This window comes from Pezoporus flaviventris, unplaced genomic scaffold (assembly GCF_033815535.1).
Source record: "Pezoporus flaviventris isolate CSIRO_AGI_PZ_B2104156 unplaced genomic scaffold, CSIRO_AGI_Pfla_v1 ptg000007l, whole genome shotgun sequence".
Classification (NCBI taxonomy): Eukaryota; Metazoa; Chordata; class Aves; order Psittaciformes; family Psittacidae; genus Pezoporus; species Pezoporus flaviventris.
Genome location: NW_026892555.1, coordinates 97,424,430 through 97,442,437, shown reverse-complemented (window position 1 = coordinate 97,442,437; position 18,008 = coordinate 97,424,430). Strand labels below are relative to the sequence as shown.

Here is an 18,008-nt window from a genome sequence, read left to right as displayed (position 1 = left end):
GTTTTATTGTAAATTTAACCCCCCACTTCCCAAGCCCCCCCCTCCTCCCGGCTCAGGGCCCAGGGAGCAGCCCCCCCTGTGCAAACCGTTGGCCCTGCAGGGTCTGTCACGGCTCCTGGGACCCCGCAGTGGGGGCCAGGCCCAGCCCTCCCTTCCCACAGCAGTGCTGGGAGCACAGGGATCCCCCAAAGCTGCCAGGAGACCTGGCCAGGCCCCGCTGCAGCAATGCTTGCAGACAGCGCTGGGGGGGGGCAGTGTGGGACCCGTCATCCCCAGCACCCAAAGACTCCCCTATGCACCCAAATCATACCCCTTCCCCTGCTAACACAATAAATAATCTCACACTACCCCAGCCCCACATCAAGGAGAAGGTGCCCAAGCCTTGCCCCACATTCCCCCCAGCATGGGGGGCAGTTCTATCCCCCCCTAACCAGGGGAAATGGGCTGCAGCAGCTGCCGCCCCCTCCCCACTCTGCCCCCTCCCCACCCAGGACCAACGCATCTGTCCCTCAGAAGCGCAGCTCCCTCAGCTTCTGCCGCAGGTAGTGCTTGGCTTCCTCGATGCCACTCACCTTCTCCAGCTCCGTGTAGGGCAGCTGAAAGTGGACGAGGAGAAACAGTCAGAGTAGCCCCCCCAGCATCAGCACCCAGCGCCGGACCGACTAGGACACCTGGCTGCGATGGCAAGGGGGAACAACTAGGGCTTGGGTCCCTTCCTAGGGAAGGAGGGCAGCGATGCTCCTTCCAAGGGCAGGGAAGGCACAAGGAGGAGCTGACAAGCCCCAGCGCTGCATCTCCCTGCTGCAGGGCAGAAGAAGTGAGGGGGCTACCCAGTGAGGGACATGCCTTCTCAGCATGTCAGCCCTGAACCTACTTGCCCACTCCAGCACCTGCATCCACAGGCAGCCCCATCCCGATCCCTACGCCTGCAACAGAGGGAGCTTTTTCTCACCAGCATATTGAGAAACAGGGCTAATAGTAGGCATCCTGAAGGGACAGGGTGAGAACACTTGGCACAGATGACCCAGGGACTCTGTGGAAAGGCCAGATCCTTACATGGGTGCTACACAAGGTCCAGGACCTGTTTGTGACCATCACAGATGAGCCAGTGGGATGGCACACAGACAAACTGCAACTGCCGCAGGATAGTGGACAGGCTGCAGACAGGAGCTGTTCTCCCAGTCCCATGGAGGCCAGGGGTGAAGACGGCGGCTAACTCTGCATGGGGAGAAGGAACCAAGTCCTCTGGCTGCAGGAAGTCTGAACCAAAGGCTTCTGGCAGTGCTTCTGGCAGTTCTTGTATGGAGCCACTTCCTTGCACTGCTTCATGCTCCCTTCCTCATGGCCCAGCTCTGTGGGGTCTGCCTCCCCAGTGGGCTTGCCCCGCAGGCACCACAAAAGCATCAACAGCACAGAAAGCTCCTTCAAACAACAGGCTGGAAGCAAGAACTGCCAGCGCAGGACAGGGCTTGTGGCAACATCAAATCTGGCCATTATTCCGGGCAGGGTACTGGGAAGGAAGGAGCATGTCCTTACCTAGAAAATTCCAAGGGAAAAGAGCTGCTGTCAATAAAAGGCCAGGACCACGAGGGAAAAGAACATTTGCCTTGGAAAGCATGAGCCCCAGAGCATCTGTGAGAGAGCGGAGGGTCTAAGGTAGGTGACCCTGCAATGACACTGCCGGTCTGCCAGAAGGGTGGAAGGAAGGCACAGGACTGGCTGAGGATGGAGGCAAGGAAGGGGCTGGGTACAAGACCTGGTAATGTCACAGAATCACAGACTGCTTTGGGTTGGAAGGGGCCTTAAATCTCATGCGGTTCCAACCTCCTGCCACAGGCAGGGACACCCTCTGCTAGACCAGGTTGCTCCAAGCTCTGTCCAGCCTGGCCTTGAACATTGGCAGGGATGGGGCAGCCGCTGCTTTCATGGGGAGCCTTTTCCAGTGCCTCACCACCCTCACAGCAGAGAACTTCTTCCTTATACCTAACGTGTTTTATAACTTCCTCTGTTTACATTTAAACCCATTTCCCCTTGTCCCATCTCTAGTCCCTGATGAGGGGTCGCCCTCCAGCATCCTCTGCAGTAATCACGGGCAGCCCCTGCTTGCTGTGCCATGGAACGAGTGGGCTCTCCTGGGAGGAAGCCCTGCTCAGAGACACTAACAAATCCACACCTGCCACTGCCACGGATCAACAGCATCCAAGGAACACAGCCCTGGCACCATCACACAGACATACCCAGACAACTTAGCAGCATGCCAGGCATGACAGGCACTCCAGCGCCAGGCGAGCAGACACATGGCAGTGCCACAGCCAACAAGAGAAGGCCCTAAATCAACTGTAAAGATGGCTGAGGTGTGAGCACAGGCACCGTGTCCAGCTGGACCAGTCACATGCTGCACACCCAGGAGTCACCATGGCGCTAACACCGTTTAGTGTCCTCATCTGCGACCTGGACACAAGCACCAAGTGCAGCCCTGGTAAGGCTGTGGATGTACAAAATGGGGAGGAGAGGCTGGTGCACCAGATGGGTCTGCTGCCTTCAGAAGGGACTTACGAACAGGCTGAAGAAACCTGCCTGCAGTGCTTCCTTGGAGAAAGGTGGCCAGTGGCATCCCAGGCTGCATTAGGAAAAGCACCAGACCACCAGGTTAATAAGGAACTGGCTGGATGGCCGCACCCAAAGAGTTGTGGTAAATGGCTCAATGTCCGGCTGGAGACCAGTAACGAGTGGTGTCCCTCAGGGATCAGTGTTGGGACCTGTCTTGCTCAACATCTTTGTCGGTGACATGGACAGTGGGATTGAGTGCGCCCTCAGCAAGTTTGCCGATGACACCAAGCTGTGTGGTTCGGTTGATGCCCTGGAGGGAAGGAATGCCATCCAGAGGGACCCTGACACGCTTGTGAGGTGGGCTGATGCCAACCTCGTAAAGTTTAACCATGACAAGTGCAAGGTCCTACACCTGGGTCGGAGCAATCCCAGGCACAGCTACAGGCTGGTGGAGACTGGACTGAGAGTAGCCCTGTGAAGGACTTGACGGTGTTGGTCCACGAGAAGCTCCCTATGAGCCAGCAGTGTGCGCTTGCAGCCCAGAAAGCCAACAGTATCCTGGGCTGCATCAAAAGGAGCATGACCAGCAGGTCGAAGGAGGTGATCCTGCCCCTCTACTCTGCTCTCGTGAGACCTCACCTGGAGTATTGTGTGCAGTTCTGGTGTCCTCAACATAAAAAGGACATGGAACTGTTGGAACAATTCCAGAGGAGGGCCACGAGGATGATCAGGGGGCTGGAGCACCTCCTGTATGAAGACAGGCTGAGAAAGTTGGGACTGTTCAGCCTGGAGAAGAGAAGACTGCATGGAGACCTCATAGCAGCCTTCCAGTATCTGAATGCAGGCCTACAAGGATGCTGGAGAGGGACTCTTCATTAGGGACTGTAGCAATAGGACAAGGGATAATGGGTTTAGACAGGGGAAGTTTAGACTGGATATAAAGAAGTTCTTTACTGTAAGGGTGGTGAGGCACTGGAATGGGTTGCCCAGTGAAGCTGTGAATGCTCCATCTCTGGCGGTGTTCAAGGCCAGGTTGGAGAGAGCCTTGGGTGACATGGTTTAGTGTAAGGTGTCCCTGCCCACGGCAGGGGGGTTGGAACTTGATGATCTTAAGGTCCTTTCCAACCATAACCATTCTATGATTCTATGGGAGGCAGCGGATCCCTGTCTGCTACTGAGCACTGGTGAGACACAACTGAAGTGTCTAGTGATGAGCTCTCCAGAACAAGACATGGATGTACCAGAGCACATCCAGTGCAAGGCCATAAGGATGATCAGGGGACTACAGCATGTGATATACAAAGAGAGGCTGACAGCACTGGAGAAGAAAAGGATTGGGGTATCTTATATATGTGCAAATATCTGACAGGCAGTCGGAAACAATACGGAGCCAGACTCTCAGTGGTGCCCAGTGACAGAGAGAGACGCAAGGGCACAAACCTAAACCACCAGAAACACCACTTAAGCTACACACACACACCCCTGCCCATACTAAGAAAAACCTCTTTTACTGTGAGGGTAAAGCAGCACTGGCCTTGACCCTGGACCAGATTACTCAGAAAGCAACCTCTCTTTGAGTCATTCAAATCTCCACTGGTTATGGTACTGAGCATCCTGCCTGTGTGAACCAGGGCTGGACTGGGTGATCTCCAGAAGCTCCTGACAACCTAAGCTACTCTGAGATGTAGTAAAGCTATCAGAAGAAGAGGAAATGAACCTCAAATGAGATGAGCAAGAACAACCTGCAAGCTGTGAAGCAGTTTCAGCTCAGGAAGAAGTTGAACTGCCTGGGGTTCTTCATCTTAAAGGGGTGGCCAAGGGGAAGCAACTCTGGAAACACAAATGTAGAAGGTGGTGACCGCAGAGCTCCTCTTCTCTCCCTCGTGGTACCAGACCCAGCAGCACACGTCAGCTGAGCTGACAGGCTTAAAACAAACAAGGGCTTGTTGCAGGTGATAGTGCCTGGAGCTGCCTGGCACCGGACACCACAGGTGTGGAAGAGAGCAGGCTCAAAGAGGTATAAAAAGCTCACAGAGAAGAGGGCCATCGGGAAGATCAAACACAGGTCTCCAGGCAGGTGCAGGAGTTCTCAGGCTATCTGTGATCCACGTCTGACTCATTTTCCAAGGATATGTCACTGCCTGCTGCTGGAGAGGGACTAGAGGGGATGGGACCAGCATAGCCATTCTCACACACCCAAAGGGAGCTGACCACAGCAGCAGCTGTCCCATGATCATGCTGAGCAGAGGGGACAAAGGAGCTCTAGAGCCTCGGTCACACAGGTCCTGACACCTAACAGCATACTGCAAGATAGCTCTTGTTTGCCTGCACTCTTGCCCTTCTGCCTTGCTCTTCAGGGACACTGCTGGTCACAGCCTCATTCTCCTGGAAAAGCCCTGACACACGCAGTAATGGTCACCATAGATGGTTTGAGGCAGGACATGGACACTGGGCAAGGTGAGCATGGTCCCTGGCTGCTGCGGGTGCAGCACAGGGCAGGCAAGCAAGGGCAGCTGTGGGACGCAGTGGCCCAAAGCTGGGAGTGGAGGCAGTTGTGTCAAGCACCTTCCCCAGCCAAGGGCATCCCAGAGCCCAGACACACAGCGAGAGTCTGTGGCACCAGCTGGGAGCGCTCCTCCACAGCAAAGCTGCTCAGCCCCACAGCTGCTCATCCCAAAGCCCAGCACAAGGGAGACCCAAGGTGGGCTGCACGGGAGAGCTGGGCCTGCTGCACTGCCCTGCAGTGATCTCCAAGGGATCTCCAAGGAAATACCACACTGTGAGTCATGGGACTGCCGAAGCTATGCATAAACAAAGGGCTTCTGAACTACGTACATTGCAAATTATGAAATGAGGAGGAGCTTCATGTTGGCACACAGTGACGTCAGCAGCAGGGAGGCAAGAAGCTTTAACAAATGGTTATGGGACTGCTTAATAGACCTATGACTGTAATTCAGGTGACCCCTGAAGTGGAGAAGTAAACAGGAATGAGAGGCCTGCCTTTCTGTTTTCCTCAGAAAGATCCACCCTCCAGTTACAAATCGCCTCACAAAGAGTCTTGCAGAAGCTGCACACCTCAAAACAATGCCTGAAGTTACCAAAGACAATTACAAAGGTGTCAGTGAAGCCTCGAGGCCTTCATTCACAGCTCTTGCCACAGACCAGCCAGAGGCTGCACGCAAACAGGCCAGGGCTCCAAAACCGGCACCAAATGGAGGTTGGCCTCGCCTCACCTCCACCACAGCGGCCAGAGGCATGCTGCAGAACCCACAGCTTGGATCACAGTGCAGGGTATCAGCCTGAGCTAAATCCTCACTACATTTCCACCCAGAGGCCCTGCAGCTGATGTGTCTGCTGAATCCAGGCTGAGACAGTGTTCCCCTGTTCCCCCTCCCTGACTAGCGAGCTGGTTGTCTCTCAGCTCCACACCAGGATTCCTGCAGCACCAGTGGACACAAGGGGCTGTGCCCCTATCCCTGCTTTCCACCAGCTGCATGGAAAAAGTCTTGGTGTGGGGAGGGAGGGCAAAAAGTAGCTGTGAAGATGACTCACTGCTTCCTCTTGCTAGCAGCAAGCACAGAAGGAGGAAGGAGGGCTGGCACTGGGAGTGCTTGCAGTGGAGGTGCCAGTTCTCTAGCCCATCTTGCCGCAGGGCCATGGGTAGTTTCTGCCTGGGGGAGGGAAGGGGGCAGTCCCTCTCTTACCTGAACTAAACAGTAGCCCAGCAGTCGCAAGTGCCTGTCCCTCATGGCTCGTGAGCCCACCAGGATATCGGAGTTCTGGCAGTAATGCCACTTGTCATTGACCGACAGCACCACCCTGCAGAGGACAGAGAGGAGGAGGAAGACAGTGTTACCCATGTCACAGACCCTGAAGGCAGGATGGGCAGCAGTGCCACCCAGTCCCCACAACAGCAGAGGATGAAGGGCAGCTTGGTACCTCTGAATCATCTCAGCTCCCTGCAGGCCATCGCTTGGCCCTCGCTTGGGGCTGGGCCGGCACGGAGAGGGTGGAGGGCAGGCATCCTCGCTGGTGGGGGGACTCCTTTCCTCCGTCTCCTCCTGTGCCTGCTCCCCCTGGAAGCAATTGTGATCATGGCCAGTGCAGCTGGCAGTAGTCTCCTCTTCCTCCTCCAGGATCTTGCTGATAGGGAACTGGAAGAGCGTGGCTGCGGAGGTGCCCCTGGGGGAGCAGTCAGGGGTGCCAGCTGGCTGTGCGGAGAGGCACTCGGAAGGGCTGCTTAACGTGGAGCTGCCCTGGCTCTCCAGGGAAGACTCTTTACTCAGGCTGCAGTAATAGTCTGAGGGGGGCTGGTAGCAGGGCCCCCCCGGAGCAGGGCAAATTGTGGGGAGGAACCTCCCAGCCAGGTTGTTCTCCCGGGATCCTGGGGGGCTGCTTGGTGTCTCTGGAGCAAACGGGGCAAAGTCCTGCAAGTCTGAGGTGAGGGCCAGGACACTCGAGCGCAAGGAGATGGCGGCAGGGGATGTTGTAGTGTGGACAGAGGGAGCCTTGGAAGCTGCAGGAACACGGGAGAGAGGCAGCACAGTGCCCGAGCGGTTGATCCACAGCAAGAAGTCTACGGAAAGAGAACAGGGATCAGCACCAGACTTGAGACCCCTCTACTGATGGGACATGTGCTCGGAGACCCCACGTGTCCCAGAGTGGGAGACTGTACCACCCAGCTCAGCAGACAGCAAAGCAGAGGGAACCCCCCACTACCACACTAGCCCAGCTGAGCCCTCCTGCAGTAGGGCAGCTTGGGAAGCTTCATCCTGAAGCACCGGGAGAAAGCAGTGTCATGGGGAAGGTGGTGACAAAGCAGCCAAATCTAGTTCTGCCCTGAATAAGCTACCACCCTCAGGCCTCCCTGAAGCACTCAGGCAGCTGCAGGGCTTCTACTGTGCCCACAGCCCCGCAAATCCCACTGCCAGCTCCTCTGGGAGCCATGGCCCTGCTCTAGTGCAGCCAAGCTACCTGTGCAGTATCCTGGGGGCAGCACCTCATCCTGCCGATAGCACTCTTCTCCCACCAGCTGCCGCAGGGCCTCAGCCACCAGCCCCTTGTAACTGAGGGGAAAAGGAAGAGTCAAAGGATGCAACAGGGAGAACCCCCATCCTGCCCCCTCAGGCACCGCCAACCCACACTGTCCCTCTGAGCACATCTGTGCAGAGTCATGGAGGCCTCTGGGAGTGGGAAATAAGGAAAGCCTTTGGGCTCATTCAGCAGAAAAGCTCCTCTCCATACTGTTACACCACCAGCATATTCTTCTTCCCCAAAGGGTTGTCAATCACTGGAACAGGCTGCCCAGGGACCTGGTGGACTCACCACCCCTGGAGGTATTTAGAAGACCTGCAGACATGGCGCTTTAGGGCCACGGTTTAGTGGTGGAACTGGCAGTCAGGTTGGCACCCCTGGGGAAGCCCTCCCCTCGCTCCCCAGCACTGACCTGTACTTTCTGTTGGCCTCGTCAGCTGTGAGGGCATGCTCGAACATGAGGACGCGGTAGCGCGGGTCGAGGCGCGGGCCGCTGTAGTCGTGGAACTCCAGCTCCACTGCAGCATCCAGCAGTGAGAGGTAGCGGCGCACGATCAACGCGTAGGGGCTGCCTATGGGGACAGGATAGGTGTTAAACTCTGCCAGGCAGCTCCTGCTGCCCCAGCCACGCTCCTGGTCTCTCCAGTGCTTCCCAAACCTGCTGCCACCCCAGCCCTGAGCTGTGATGCCTGGAAATGGCCCAACATACTCATAACATTGGTGATGAAGGCTGGGGAGAAGACTTGGTGCAGGACGGTCTGTGGGAAATGGCTGAGCTGAAACATGGACATGAGGATGTTTACGGTCGCCAGGGGTGAGCTGCCGGCCTTCTGCTCCAGGATGGCCTCCAGCTTGGGGAAGAGCTCGCTGTGGTTGGATGGGCGGTAATTCATGCGACTGAAGGGAAACACCAGCTTCTGGATCACCTGCGGGCAGGAGGAGAATGAGTGGGGCTGGACCAGGCAGTGGGAGAAAGGACAGGACAAACCTGTCCAGAGCTGGGCAGGAACAGGCTCTCACAGCCCGTAAGAACCAGAGCACATCCTGGTTCCTGCCAGCAAGAAGAACCAGCCCAAAGGCAGAGAAGTGACATGGTTCCCCAGCACCAGGGCAGCTCTGGAGCCGGCCCCAGGCATCCTCCCAGCATGGGGTGAACACTCACCTTGCTGTCGAGCTGCTCCCCACGCTTTAGGAGGAAGTTTGCGATGGTATCAAGCAGCCGTGGCTCACGCAGCCGGTGCCGGGCCACATACTTGGCGATGAGGGCCATGGTGTAGGGGGTGAGGTTCTCTGCCTTCCTGGGGAGCCACTCTGCACAGGGCAAACCACAGCAGGGTATCATCAGAGAGGCCTGGCTCTGGCTCAACTCTGGCTCTCCAGGAGCCACTACAGCCTGGGCAGAAAAGGCAGTGCAGGCAGGTGGGATATAACAAGACCCAGAGCAAAGCCACCTCTCCTGAAACTCAGAAGACTTCCAAAAACCTTTAAGTTATGTGGCTTGTGAGAGGCTCAGGCAGAATCCCATCACATGCACACCAGGAAACACAGCTGGAATATACACAGAATGGGGTCCCTTCTCTAGAAACCCCACTGAAAACAGCCTGCTCCCAGTCTCGAGGTAAGGCAGGCTCCGAACCCTGGAAGGACTAGGCTGGGAAGTGAGTGACAGAACATCCACAGCACAGAGCATCTCCCGCTCCAGCCTCACTAAGGTGTTGAGCTCCTGGCACTCAGCATAAACCCCTGGTGCTGTCATACACTGAGATGTCCTCTGGGGCCAGGACAGGAGGCTCCAAGACTGCCAAGTGCATGGACCCCCCTGCACTGGGGCGGAGGCTCACACAGTGGACAAGGACCCTGCCTGGGCAGACCCTGCCCTCACCTGCCATGCTGCGGATGAAACGCTCTTGGCGGTTCTCGTAGAAGAGCTGAGAGCTGAAGATGGCCTCCAGGGCCTTGTTGTTCGCCTCCTGGGCACACAGGGCCAGCATTTCATCCAAGAGGGCCAGCTCATGCTCCCGCATGGCACTCACTTGCCCCAGTGTGTGCCTGACAAGGCGCAGGATCTTGCGGTTGTTGATCAGCTGCTGGTCGGAGGCCGGGTGTCCCTGCAGCGCCTGTGCCCGCAGCCGGTAGTAGGAAAGGAGCAGGAACAGGGTCTGGGGGTGCCGCTCCTTCTCCAGGTGCCGCTCCAAGCTGCTGAGGCAAGACTCAACCAGGGGGTGGGGGCTGGATGGGTGCAGCCTCATCACGCTGCTGAACACCATGGAGACATCTTTCTGGTTGAAGCGGCCCATGCGGCTCCGGGATTCATCCTCCAGCACTCGCACCAGCGGCGATTCCCCAGGGAGGCCTGTGACAGGGAAGGGATGAGGGACGTCCAGACTCCATCTCCCATCTTCACTATACACAACTGCCCTCGTAGGCTCAGGCACTAGACTACAGCCAGAGGACATGTTTGCCATGTCAGTGATCAAATCAAAGGTGGGAAAGGGACCGGTCTGGCAAAGCCTGACCAGAATATGAGGGCATCTGAACCACAGAAAAAATCACGTGGAGCTGCTAGGTTATTACCCCCTGCTCTGCCAAAATGGAAGTCCTTTAGTTCATCTGCAAAAGTGAGGTTTATTTCTTAACTCTCCAACTTCTTAAAGACAAATAAAACACCTCTAAAGGTACTTTAAAAAAAGTTATGGTTGGAAAACAAACAATAAATCAACACATCACTGAAATAAAACCTGTCTCTGTGTAATGGGAACTAATCCTTTCACATTTTCAGCCTTCTCCCTTTTCCTACTGCAGCTTTAGTCTTTCAAACCTGACTCCTGGGAAAAATGCTCTCCCCCAGCTCTGGGTGTATTATTCAACCAGGGAAAGACGAGAGGCCAGGTGCACAGGAAAAAGGCAAAGGCCATCCTCCATGTGTCAGGAGAGATATGTCCAGGAGACACACGGAGCATTAGGCACTGTATGAGGCCCTGGTAGCCCACTGCTCTCCTGAGCCAGCTGATGAGATTTCAGTTTTCAAAAGGGCTTTAAAGCAACGGAGGCAGCATGGGGTAAGTCGCTGCGTTTTATCATTAATCAAAAATCAGCCAGAAGGTGGAAAGCGAAGAATTGGTCTGAGCAGTTGCTTTGTTCCTTGAAGAAGAGGCGGGTGAGTGTTTTTATTAATGAGCGAGTGAGCATGGTGAGCAGGGGAGGGTGACTAACAGAGAACAAAGTGTGGGTCAAATCCAGAGCAGGCCAGGGGGGAGCCCAGCTGAGGGGAGAGGCGCCTGGCAGCCCAGAGCTAAGCGTCAACAAACACAGAGCACTGAGACAGAGCAGGGAAGAACAGGAACCTCTTCCCTCCCCCTTCCAGCAGAATCTAGAGTTACTGCATCAACTCATGGCCGGCACCAGGCAGCTCAGCCAAGGCCTCAGCCCAGCGTGCAGTGGCAGTGGGGGGAAAGATAAAAGCAAACAGAATGGCAGGAGACGTGTGCATGGGGCTGGCAGGAACCACTGGGGTGGGAAGGCATGCACCATGGGGTACCTGCCAGGCACCCTGGTACTGCCAGAGCAAGCAGGAGGATCTGCAGGGCCCTTGGGGGTCCCCAGCCCAGTGGAGGCTCTGTAATGCCCAGGGGCTGCTGCTGAGCAGGAACCCAAACCACCTTGAACCCTCTCTCCTGAATATCAAATGCCCACTGACACAGGGCAAATAGCTTGCAAAGGGTTTAGCCAAAATCTTGCATCACACGCTTTGATGCTCAGATGTTTCCCTGATTTTCAGGGCTGGAACAAAACTCGAGGAGTGGTTTATCCCACATCCTGCCAGGCAGCGCTGGCCACCACTTTGGCTGCCCTTCGGGCTGACTGCTGCAGCCAGCTGAGCTCCTCCCTGAGCAGTCAGTTCACCCTTCCAACCCCAAGCAGAGCCTCCTCCTCCTTCACAGGGCACAGCTCCATCTGCCACAGAGCCACCATCACATGTTAATCCACACACAAACCCAGACACCAGTGCCTGTCTCAGTATATCCTTCCTCCTTCCATGGCAGCTGGACAAGCCAGCTTTCCTTTCACCTCACAGACCACATGCTGGCCCATGTTCTACTGCCCCACTGCCCTCCACCTCCCCATTTGCTGTGGGTGATCCCACAGAAGCCAACGCCGGCTGCCCAGACACTCACCCAGTGCAGCAGCGGCATACAGGCAGTTGACAATACTGAAGTTATCGAACTTGGAGCAGCCGCTGATAATGGCCTGACAGAGAGTCTGAAACTCTGGCTGCTCCAGCACCTGGCCAGGCCCACGGCTCTCCCCATTCACTGCAGCATGGCCCTGCTGCTGCTGCAAGAGCTGGCCCAGCTTGTGCAGGGCGATGGGGTAGTGGCTGGCAGACACCTTGCTGGGATTCTGCGTGACCCACCGCAGCACTTCCCCCACGCTGCGGGAGCGCTCAATCAGACGCTTCATTGTGAAGAAGGTGTCATAACTCATCTTCTCGTGGATGAAGTTCCAGCTCTTCCTCTTGCCATGGCCTCGAGTCCTGTAGGCATCTGGGGGGAAGGTGTGCAGCAGCCCATGGCCATAGGGGTCCAAGGGGAGCAGCACAGCCCGCTGCTTCGCTTTGCCGGCACAGTAGCAGGTGGGATACATCCCGGCCCCGCTCCGGTCACCAGCAGCCAGGCCCTGCAGGACTCCAGGCCACACACTCTCCCGGGTCAGAGCACGGAGCCATGGCAGCAGGCGCAGCATGGCGAGGGCAGGGCGGCTCGGGAAGCTTCAGAGAACCGGGAGACCCTGGGGATGAGAGGAGGGCGGCAGAGGGATCAGCTCGGCAACAGCCGGTGAGGGGTAACAAAGAGCCCACACCGGGACCCCCCACCCGCCCAGATCCACCTCAGGGCAGGGGTACCTGCCCCATACACTCCCCACTTCTGAGCTCCCTGCACTCGGAGTCCCCCTGCACCAGGTCCCCCGCCCCGCACAGGCCCCGTTATTCCGGGCCCCCGGCCTGCTCAGGTGCTCCCCCCCACCCCGATGTCGTCCCTCCGCCATCCCCATCCCTTCTCCCGAGGCCCGCAGATTCCCTTTGTCCCAGGAGCCCTAGCGCACGCAGATCCCTGGCCGGTACGGCCAGGCCGCACCGAGAGCTCCTCCACGGTACCGGGAGCGCCGGGCCGCAACGGGACCGCGAACCCGGGGCTCCCCCATGCCCACCCGCCGGGCCCAGCCGTGCCCCACAGTGCCGGGCCCTACATGGCGCTCGCGGCCGCGCTGTGTCCCGCCGCCGCCGCCCCGGCCGCTCAGCGTCGCCCGGACACCGAGTCCGCCATCTTCCCGACAGGCCCCGCCGGGCCGCGGGCTCGGCCCCGCCCCCCGCGCGGCCCACACTTCCGGGGGCGGGGCCCCACCGCCCGTAAGCAGCCGGTTCCCGTCCTCCAATGAGCGGGCGCCTCGCGCAGGGGGCGGAGCGGACCCGCCAGCTCAGGCGCGCTGCGGCCCTGCGGAACGCGTGGCCCGAGGCGCTGACCGCGCCCCCTCCTCGTAGCCCCGCCCCTCCCACCGCCACGGTCTCCCCCTCCTCCCACCGGAGGCGCATCAGAGGCGGGAGCCCGCGATCGTTCACAGTCCTTCCTCTTTAATCGTGACACCGGGACCCCCGGGGCAGCACCGGGGGAGCGGATACCCCCAGGCAGGGCTCGGCCAGCCCAGGCGGGGGCATCACTCATGAGAGATCCGAGCCACGGGGCACAGGTGTGCAATGGGAGCCAGCCTGGGATCCCCCTCCCCAGAGGCAGCCCGGCTCCAGCCCCTGCAACACCCTTGTCCCTGGCTGCTGTGCTGTCGCAGATGCCTCCTGCCTGGTTCGGCCCCCTGGGAAGGAGCACTGGGTCCATACAGTCCAGGTTCAGCCCCCCAGTTCAGGAGTGCAGGCAGCCCCCTCCTGGCACCATGCGTACTCTGGGGCATGGCAGCTCTTCCAGGGCGCAGAGCTGTGCTATCTGCGGTACATGGTGAAGGCCATGAAGCTGAAGAGGAGGGTGAGGCCGGCTAAGAAGGTGGTGGCGGTGGCGGTGAAGACATGGCGGTACTGGAGCTGGAAGTACCAGAGCACGGCCAGCATCAGCACGAAGAGCGGCAGCATGAGGCTGCCCACGTTGAGGGCAGCGTGCACGGGGTCGGCAGACGCATGGGGGCCAGCAGGCGCGGGAGCCGGGCTGTGCTGGGAGATGTGGCAGTGCAGGACGCTGTTGTGGGCAAGGTGCAGGGAGGCCAGGCTCTGACTGTCATCGCGCAGCAACTGCCCCTGGTAGATCAGCCGCACTTGCTGCTCCTGCCCGGGGAAATAGGCCCTGCAGTGGGGCAGCAAGGAGGGAGATGTCACGCCCATCAGGACACAGTCCCCCCTGTCCAGCCTCCCAGGGGCAGGTAGTGAATGCACCCACCCTGACCACCCGCTGAGCCCCACACCCGCACTTCACCACCCACTGCCACAGGCAATGACATAAGTGAAGGCACTAGGACAACCCCACCACGGATGGGCACAGGCACACCGAGCACACACCACCCATACAAGAGTGCAAGTGTCAGCTCCCAGCTGCTCCAGGGAAGGCAGGAACGGTCGGCAGGGATCGGGGACGCCCCCAACACTGCCCAAGCCGGGGCAGCCCCGAGCGGTGCCGCGGGAGAACCGGCCTGCCCTCCCCTCACCTCTTCAGGGACCCAACTGTGTCGCCGGGGCGCACCCGGGCCAGGCGCTCCGTGTCGTTGAGGAACTTCAGCCGCAGCACCATGGTGGGCTCGGCAGGGTCGCCGTCTCCCTCACTGAGGGAGCCCTGCGCAGGCGTGGGGCTGGCCCGGGGCCGCAGCCCCGCCGCCAGCCCGCCCGGCCCATCGGGAGCCGCTGCAGCCGCTGTCGCCGCCGGCGGGGCCTTGTGCTCCACGGGGGTTGAGGCAGCGCTCGGTCCCTCCTCGGGCAGTGGCGCGGCAGCGCGGGGCGGGGCAGCGGGCTCGGGGGCGCGGGTGGAGGCCCAGGCCAGCCCCAGCACCACGGCGACCAGCAACAACGCGAAGAGCACGGTCACCTCGTCGCCAACGCCCTCGATCAGCGTCATGGCGGCGGCGGTAGCGGTTACCGACCTGGGTGCACAGAGCGGGGCCGTCAGCCGGCCGGGCCGCAGGCGACCGGAGCCACGACTGGCCCAGGGCCCTCACCTGCCGCCATCGCGCCGCTTCCGCCTCCCCGTAAGCCACGCCGGGAGCTGTAGTCCCAATGGATGCATGCACAGAGCGCACCCGCGAAGCGCGCAGGGAGCTGTAGTTCTGTTATGCGCATGCGTAGAAGGTTACCCCTGCTGGGCACGCAGGGAGCTGTAGTCCCGCTTCTTGGCTCTGCGTGTGCCGGAGGCCGGGGCGGGACTACAGCTCCCGGCGTGCCCCGCGCCGGGACTCCCGCTAATAGCGTTCCCTCATCCGCCATTACCGTTTGTGCGCTGATGGTCCCTGGTGGTCTCTGTCCCAGGAGATGCGGTGCTCCGGGGTGGATGGAGGAAGGGGCTGCAACAGCCGGGCCTGGGTTCAGGGGGAGGAAGGGAGGCGCTCGAGTGTTGGTGTTAATGTGGTGGCGCTTGGAGAGGCTTAGGAGGGAAGGATGGCTGTTGAGCGCAATGCATAGAATAGCCTCGACTGGGATATGTGTACAGGAATTGAGCTACAACCGTCACTTGGTCCAACTGCCAGATCACTTCAGAGCTGGCCAAAAGTTAAAGCATGTTGTTAAGGGTATTGATCAAATGCCTCTTGAGCAGTGGCAGGCTTGGGGCATCAACCACATCTCTAGGGAACCTGTTCCAGGGTTTGAGCATCCTCTTGTTACATAAATGCTTCTGAATGCCTGGTCTGCACCACCCCTGATGCAGGTTCGAGCCATTCTCATGCATCCTGACCCTGGATCCCACGGAGAAGGGATCAGCACCTCCCTCACCACTTCCCCTCCTCACGTACAGAGCCGTGAGGTTGCCGCTCAGCCTTTTTCCCTCCAGACTGGACAAGCCCAGAGTCCTTAGCTGCTCCTCAGAGGATTTGCAGCCCAGCCCTGCCAACAGCTTTGTGTCCTCCCTGGGTGCATTAAAGGAACTTCACATCCTCACAAACAGCGGGGCATAGCACTTGCACACAGTGCTCCAGGTGAGGCCACCCTAATGTTGAATACAGTGGACAATTCCCTCTCTGACCAGCTGGTTCTGCTGTTTGATGCTATCCAGGCTCTCTGGGAGCCAGGGCACGGGGCTGACTCACAAAGCATGCTGCCGACCAGCCACTTTTCTGCCGCCCCGCCGACCAAGTCCCTTCCTGCAGGACTGTTCCCTAGCCACTTCTCTCCCCATTTATGGAATGTCCTTGGAAAGCTGTTAGTGGGACCAGAGGCAGCTGTAGAAACGCTCTGAGGGCTGGAGCACCTCTCTTATGGAGAAAGGCTGAGAGAGGTGGGTTTGTTCAGCCTGGAGAAAAGGAGGCTCTGGGGAGATCTTGTCACTCTATAACTACCTGATAGGAGGTGTGTGTGTGTGTGTGTGTGAGAGGATGGTCTGTTGTGATAGAATAAGAGGAAATGGACTCCAGTTGTGCTAGGGGAGATTTAGATTGGCACCTGGGGACATAGGTTAGTGGTGGTGTTGGCAATGCTGGGTTGTAGTTGATGAGCTTTAAGGGTCTTTTCCAACATAAAAGTTTCTGTGATGCTAGAGCAAGGTGAGCAATCCAGCAAATTCCACAGGCAGCACCAGTGGCTGGAGGAGCTGTGCTCTGGTGAAGATTTGGTCTGTGTTACAAAGTGAGCGGAAAGTGAGTGCAGAGAAAACGCGGGGGAGCGGGAGAAGCTAAAGGCTAAAACTGACCAAGTTCCAGTAATCCTTTGGAGGACTGTGAATCCCCAGATGTGTTTAAACCCATCTGCAGGCTTCATGAAGAAGGGAGGTGTGAAAGATAGATGAAAAAAAATCAGTGTGGAGCAGCTTTTGTCTCCAGCTTGGTTTTGATATATTTACCTTTATTTTGATATATTTACCAGGATAATTTACCCTAAAATCTCTCTTAGCCAATTAGTGTCTGGTGTGAAGCCTTAATGCTGGAGGCCCAGCTTTTCTGTAGTGCTCATAAAGGAACAAAGCTGAAGGGAGTTCCCTCGGTTCAAGGTCAGGTTGAATGGGGCTTGGAGCAACCTGCTCTAGTGGAAGGTGTCCCTGCCCATGGCAGGGGGTTGGAACTGGTTGAGCTTTAAGGTCCTTTCCAACCCAAACCAGTCTGGTGTTCTGAGTCATTCTGTGGCGACAGTATCCCCTCCCCAGGGCATTGCTCTGGGGGTCCATCACTTTGATGACACAAGGTATTTCAGATGATAGACTGGGGAGGTGCATGAGATGCAGGGAGGTTCTAGGGAGCTGGATGGCTCCTGGGAATTCATCATTTTCCCTTCTGGACTCTGGGTGGGAATGTCATGCTGGTTGGTGGGGCTGGGAGAAGCTGGGATCCTGTTCCCAATCCCAGAGGTGCGGCATGGAGCTGGAGGTGGTGATTCTCTCAGCTGCCTCCTCCATCCTGCTCTGCATTCGTCATCGCTGCTCCCAGCTTATCATTCTGCTGCAGCAGTGCAGGGTGATGGGATGTGTGGTGGGAGAGCTCAAGGCTGCAGGCAGCAAAGTGTCATACCAGCACTAGCAGAAGGCACTGCAGACAGAACATCTATCCTCTGTGTGCTGCTGTCTTGCAGAACTCGAGAGCAGAACTCATCCTGCCGTTGCAGGGAAGGCTTTTTTGACCTGCAAACAGCAGTGAGGGAGCTGGAAAGTGAGGCTGCTAGAGCAGAGCACTTGCTTGCACAGCAGGATGTAAAAATAGGCTGTTCCTGGTGTCCTCACTTCCCAGTCATCCTGGAAGCCCACGGGGAGGAATGCTTTCCGGCAGAGGAGGAGAGACAGTCCCCTGATGTAATTTGCCTCAGCAGCTACACTGCAGAGCGGGAAGCTGTGAATTCAGTCTTACACCAGAGCATCCCTGCTCACTGTCCACATGTCAATGTCTGTACTGGGAGCTGACTCCTCTCCCTGAAGCATCTCCCTTTGTCATCCTGGTGGGACCAAGGAGCCCTGTTAGTGCCTCCAGGGAAGCTCAGTGCCTGCGGGAGGAGAGACATGGGAGAGATGAACGCCTCTGCAGCTGAATCTGCTCCTGAGGAGCTCCCACCAACAGCACGAGGTGTCAGCCCCGCTCAGAGACATGGAGATGTGTTGTGGGGAGAGTTGGGCTGGAAAAAGGAGCTGGAGGGTGGGAGTTGGGGGTGCTGAGCTGCAGCATTGCGAGGTGGGGATCCACGTTCACAAAGGACTGCGGAGAACCAGCTCATGGGAGACCCCACGCTCATCACAAATGAGGGG

At 58.1% G+C, this 18,008-nt stretch overlaps 2 protein-coding genes across 2 annotated transcripts; both read right to left on the bottom strand.

Moving 5' to 3' along the window:
* Positions 1-62: 62 nt before the first annotated feature.
* FASTK (Fas activated serine/threonine kinase) lies at positions 63-12,984 on the bottom strand. Its single transcript, XM_061449680.1, has 10 exons — positions 12,832-12,984; positions 11,760-12,372; positions 9,467-9,937; positions 8,747-8,895; positions 8,294-8,510; positions 7,997-8,156; positions 7,525-7,616; positions 6,490-7,126; positions 6,255-6,369; positions 63-596 (listed from the first exon to the last, which is right to left on the bottom strand). Exons 2-10 carry the CDS (start codon positions 12,325-12,327, stop codon positions 510-512), a joined length of 2,496 nt encoding a protein of 831 aa, XP_061305664.1. The 5' UTR covers positions 12,328-12,372; positions 12,832-12,984; the 3' UTR covers positions 63-509.
* Positions 12,985-13,193: 209 nt separating this feature from the next.
* TMUB1 (transmembrane and ubiquitin like domain containing 1) lies at positions 13,194-14,912 on the bottom strand. The gene is made up of 3 exons (XM_061449671.1): positions 14,791-14,912; positions 14,287-14,715; positions 13,194-13,928 (listed from the first exon to the last, which is right to left on the bottom strand). The coding sequence occupies exons 1-3, from the start codon at positions 14,856-14,858 to the stop codon at positions 13,574-13,576; spliced, it is 852 nt and encodes a 283-aa protein (XP_061305655.1). The 5' UTR covers positions 14,859-14,912; the 3' UTR covers positions 13,194-13,573.
* Positions 14,913-18,008: the final 3,096 nt, after the last annotated feature.

Bases quoted from the DNA above. Each gene is read 5' to 3' on its own strand.
- FASTK (XM_061449680.1), bottom strand. From the start codon at position 12,327: ATGCTGCGCCTGCTGCCATGGCTCCGTGCTCTGACCCGGGAGAGTGTG. The intron at 8,157-8,293 runs GTATGTTGGGCC...CTGTCCCCATAG, and splicing joins CTTCATCACCAATGTTATGA to GCAGCCCCTACGCGTTGATC. The intron at 597-6,254 runs GTAAGAGAGGGA...GTCCACTTTCAG, and splicing joins TGGGCTACTGTTTAGTTCAG to CTGCCCTACACGGAGCTGGA.
- TMUB1 (XM_061449671.1), bottom strand. From the start codon at position 14,858: ATGCATCCATTGGGACTACAGCTCCCGGCGTGGCTTACGGGGAGGCGG. The intron at 14,716-14,790 runs GTGAGGGCCCTG...CTGTGCACCCAG, and splicing joins AAGCGGCGCGATGGCGGCAG to GTCGGTAACCGCTACCGCCG. The intron at 13,929-14,286 runs GTGAGGGGAGGG...GCCCCACTGCAG, and splicing joins ACAGTTGGGTCCCTGAAGAG to GGCCTATTTCCCCGGGCAGG.